Source organism: Notothenia coriiceps, unplaced genomic scaffold (genome assembly GCF_000735185.1).
Source record: "Notothenia coriiceps isolate Sejong01 unplaced genomic scaffold, NC01 NC01_scaffold00021374, whole genome shotgun sequence".
Taxonomy (NCBI): domain Eukaryota; kingdom Metazoa; phylum Chordata; class Actinopteri; order Perciformes; family Nototheniidae; genus Notothenia; species Notothenia coriiceps.
This window is the reverse complement of record NW_011354075.1, coordinates 33942-38421: the sequence shown is the minus strand read 5'-3', so window position 1 is coordinate 38421 and position 4480 is coordinate 33942. Positions and strand designations below refer to the sequence as shown.

Below are 4480 nucleotides of genomic sequence, written 5' to 3'. Positions count from 1 at the left end.
AATACAATGACAGTATATATTCATTTAGACATTTTTTTCAAGAGTGGGCATTTTTCTTCAAATCTATCTCTGCTTATGATATGAATGAATTATTACACATCAGATGATTGTTAGTTTTTTTTAAACTTCCATAGTATTGAGTAAAAACGTATGTTATTATATACAAATCATATACAGTTTAAGAAATAACAATATGTGAGCTTTAAAGTGGTGTTGGAGCATCTGGACTGATGTTCACAATGATCTTGAGATGATTTTCTTCAGCTTCTCCACTTCTTCAGTGGTGAACTGCAGCAGAGGATTAGAGGGTGAATTCAACGTGAGCATAGCTGCTAACCCCGTGTCTGACTTCTCCCCCCCCCCCTGCACTGTGTCTTCATTACAGGATATGAAGGTGGCATTGTCTCGCTGCACTGTGCGGGGACTAGAGTCAATATTCACTGGGAGGGTGGAAGCCTGGGTCTCTTTGTCAAAGGCATCCCAGCAATGTGTGGGTCTGGAGCTGGATGACTTGTTAATTTCCCGCTGACCAAACACATCCTGGCTGGCTGCTCTTTTCAGGATATCTGAATGCTGAGGATTGTAGTTGGTGAAATGATCTTGGCTTGTTTTGTGGTGATTTCTGGTACTCTGGTTGGGGCTCGGGAAATTCCTTCGCGTCAGCGTCAGATCCTCAGCTTCACCTGAGGAGTTGCTGTGTTTGTGATTCATGTTTGATGCCATATTAGTAGGGCCCCCCTCCGTGTCGGGACACTTCCTTTGCTCCTCCTGCGGGGGTCCATGCATCTTGACTGAGGACCCACACAGCTTGAGCCAGCTATGAAACACAGACAGTGGTACCTCAATTTCCATTTTTCCTCCATTCTCTCGAGGGAGACCAGGAGGTAAATCAGTGAAATCGAGCTCCCTTACTTCTGGACTCCCTTCTCTCTCTTCTTTCGGACGGATCGTTACTTCTGTTTTTGGAGAGCTGGACCTTTGTGCCATAGTTGACACGCCTTCATCTGTCCTCAGTGTTGGGGCAGTGGGGCTGCCTGAGGCTCTTAGAGCTTTTTGATTGACATATGCCTCTCTAGCTTTCTCTGGATATGATGTATCTCCCAAACTTGCCTCGCCATCTTGTGTCTCAGATCCATCATTTATCATCACCTGCAGGCTACGAGGAGTGTACAGAGGGGAGGGCTTGTTCAGAAACTTTGGGGTTTTGCTGGATGAAGGTGGGCTGAACGATGAGGCGGGGGTGCTGTAGGTTTCCCGCCTCTGTGCTTTATCCAAAGGTCCAAAAGGACTGAGGTCCCAAGGCTCAGACAGGCTACATGTGGTCTTGTACTGATCTGCCAGGAAGCGCAGCTGCTCCAGCGGCTCCAGCGGCTCCTCCAGCGGCTCCTCCAGCGGCTCCAGCGGCTCCAGCGGCTCCAGCGGCTCCTTTTCTCTTTCTTTCGGGTTCAGGTGAGATGTAGGGAAAGGGAACCAAGGCTTGGGGGGTGGGGAGCTGTGTAGTGTCAACACCGGGGAAGAGACGGGGACGTAGGGGGGGAGGACTGCGTGGCTTGGGTGATAGTAGCGAGGGTAGCGGGGCGACAGAGGGAAGACACTCTCACGAGGGTGTGAATGGAGGGTAGGTGGGTTCTGTTGGAAAGATAGGGTGTGTTAGAGGTTGAAGGAACATTTTAGGGAATAATCCCATTCAATTTATTTGCCAAGAGGTAGATACAAATATGGGAACACATCTAGAGCTGGTTTATCCAAACCAAACCAAATCTGCCTACAAATATTGGGTTTAAGTGAGCAATAGGATGTGCTGGACTTTTTCGCCACTGGTTGCTATATTATTACAACTGTACTGATTAAAAAGAAGAAAGTGTTTGCTAGTGAATTTATAAAAGCTGTTAGTTGTTAGTAGTTGCTATAGCTATTTCACTCCATTTCCATTTGTATGCTAAGCTAGGCTAATCAGGAGCTGGTTTAAGCTACATACTTAGCAAATAAGCATATTTTACAGCATTACAATTACACATTTGCTTTAATGTATTGTTCTATTTTTTATAAAAGAGAACAGGTTTAACCAATAGGAATATGCGAAAAAAATCTTAAATACATGTTGTTGCATCAGAACCACATTATTTAGAAGAATTCACAAAATATACCATTTAACATGCATTCAGGACACAAGCAGTAACTTCAGGATATAACTATGTATTTACTTCGTTTACATATTGCTAACTTATATGTATTGAATTAATATTTTCTGAGAATGTCTCTTGTATCTTTTTGGAGTGTGAACACCACCCACCTGGTGCAGAGGTAGGGACGTCAGTTTGCGTTTGGCCGGCCTTGGGCTGTCCTCTCTGCTGAAGCTGGTGAAGTGGAAGTGCTTCGGCTGGTTACGGGGCACCACGTTCACCAAGATGCCTGTCAGGTGACACTCGTACGGCAGAAGCAGCCTGCACAAACAACACATTGATCAGATAAAACCTTTTTCTAAGCCTCTCAGCACACTCACTAACCCACTCCCGTTGTCAGACTTACTTCTCGTAGTGTCTTCGGGTGCACGTGGCTGCGCTCGTGCTCCGGGGGTTTCCTCCCAGAGAGTTATACACCTGTTTCCACAGTTGCTGGGCCATCACCTGGCAGAGGGCACGGTGGTCAGTGGCTGATACTTTTGTGACTTCATAGTGTGACTGTTATATTTCAATATATCACAATGACTAAATGAATTCCTAGTTATTTTGTTACCAAAACCAAGCTATACTAACATTTGGCCTAGCAACTGCTAAGCAACCCCAATGCTGTATCAACAACGGGTACTTGTGGGTTATCTGTCGCGACTTTTTTTTGTTTTTTTCAAAATCTTTACTACCTAACCCTAACATTTTGAGAAATGAAAAAGTTCAAGTGGCGACAGATAGGCCTAACCCACAAGTACCCAATAGTGCTATCACTAATATAAATACATAGATATATTATATTATATATATATTTATATGTAATTACCTGGTGGTAGCCACCCATCGCTCTGACAACCTTGAACATCAGAAATAGATCAACTGGAAAAAAGAGACAAAAGATACTCAACACACTTTATTATTTATGTAGCAATTTCAGAACTCTATTGATCAAATAATTGATTATTATTCAATAAAATCAGCTTCAAGAAATATAATCTTAGTTATATAAAACAAGTGAAAATTACTTGATGTCAATTAACTATTCAGTTATTTGACTTGTGGTTATAAATCTGAATTTCTATTCTCAAAAAAGGAATTATTAGTTTATGAAGTAGGCAGGTAAATAACTATATTCATAATACCATGTCAATTATTAAATAACAGGACATTTTTGTTACTAAAAATAAGTAAAATGCATTAATCAGCTTGGGTCCCAAAATCTGATAAATATTGATAATACATACTTTGTTTGAAGCCAAGGTTGGGGATCCTCTCTATGGGAGTATCTCTCTTCCTCATGAACAGGTAGAGATCTTTAAGGAATTTCTCCTCTGTGATCTCCTCCGCTGGATCTTTAGTCCGCTGCTCTAGGATCTCTCTTTGTGCCATTTCCACGTGTGCCTGAGGACAAACAGAGCACAAACTATGATTTAACTGAAACTAAGGAATACTTAACAGTTTGTATTTAACAATCCTATTACTGTTCTGTCCTTTTAAAATGTGATTTAAACATACTGGACCAAACACACCTCAAATACCTGAGATTCTCTGGGGACAATGCCTGACTGTTTGTTTGGAGGTCCTATCCTCTTGACGGATGATACTCAAACACATCCATGTTTTTGACCATTTATCAAAGTTTTATCCCATGTTTGTATTAGCTTCAGTTGAGGCTGTCTCTTGAGACAACATGCCATTGATATGACACAAAATGGCATCAATGCCTTCATTCATCCCTTAGCTTCCATTGTTTGATATTATATATAAGTCAGCATAGGTATTGTGACACTTGGAATAATTACAAATAATGGTTTGCCCCTTTCTAGTTGTAGTTTAGAGTTTTTGTTATCTTATACTTCATCATTCAATATTGTAGTTTACTACAATCATGTTACTAACGACCAATAGATATAAAGAGTTGCATATGATCATTATTTTCCGAATAAAGCAGTAATGCTGATTGTATTTGACATTTTACACAGTGATATTTAGAAGAGAGCTTCTGCAGGTCGAATGCATGTTATCCAATATAACAACAGCTTATTGTAAAACAACAACAGTATCCAGAGTTGGATGGAAAAGGCAGGATAGCAAATGTGAGCACCATATTTTTAAATCTAGAACACGAATAGTATAAATTCAATAAAATCACAGTCAATCTATTCTTGATTTTCATTTTTGAAATGTTCCTTACCGGTGTTTCCATTGGGAGAATAAGCATGGGTTATATTATCTCATGGCCTTGAGGAGTGTACAGGTTGCTGTTCCCTCCAGTGTTGTAAAAGGAACTACAAATCACTGCAAGCCCTTTT

The 4480-nt window shown here is 41.0% G+C and overlaps 1 protein-coding gene across 2 annotated transcripts; it reads right to left on the bottom strand.

Moving 5' to 3' along the window:
- arid6 (AT-rich interaction domain 6) lies at positions 1 to 4480 on the bottom strand. 2 transcript variants are annotated; one of them, XM_010780133.1, is made up of 6 exons: positions 4363 to 4480; positions 3413 to 3569; positions 2995 to 3047; positions 2530 to 2627; positions 2294 to 2444; positions 1 to 1629 (listed from the first exon to the last, which is right to left on the bottom strand). In XM_010780133.1, exons 1-6 carry the CDS (start codon positions 4387 to 4389, stop codon positions 235 to 237), a joined length of 1881 nt encoding a protein of 626 aa, XP_010778435.1. In that variant the 5' UTR covers positions 4390 to 4480; the 3' UTR covers positions 1 to 234. The 2 variants fall into 2 exon arrangements, with proteins under 2 accessions (XP_010778435.1, XP_010778436.1); XM_010780134.1 differs by lacking the exon at positions 4363 to 4480 and having other exon boundaries at positions 2995 to 3024; positions 3413 to 3463.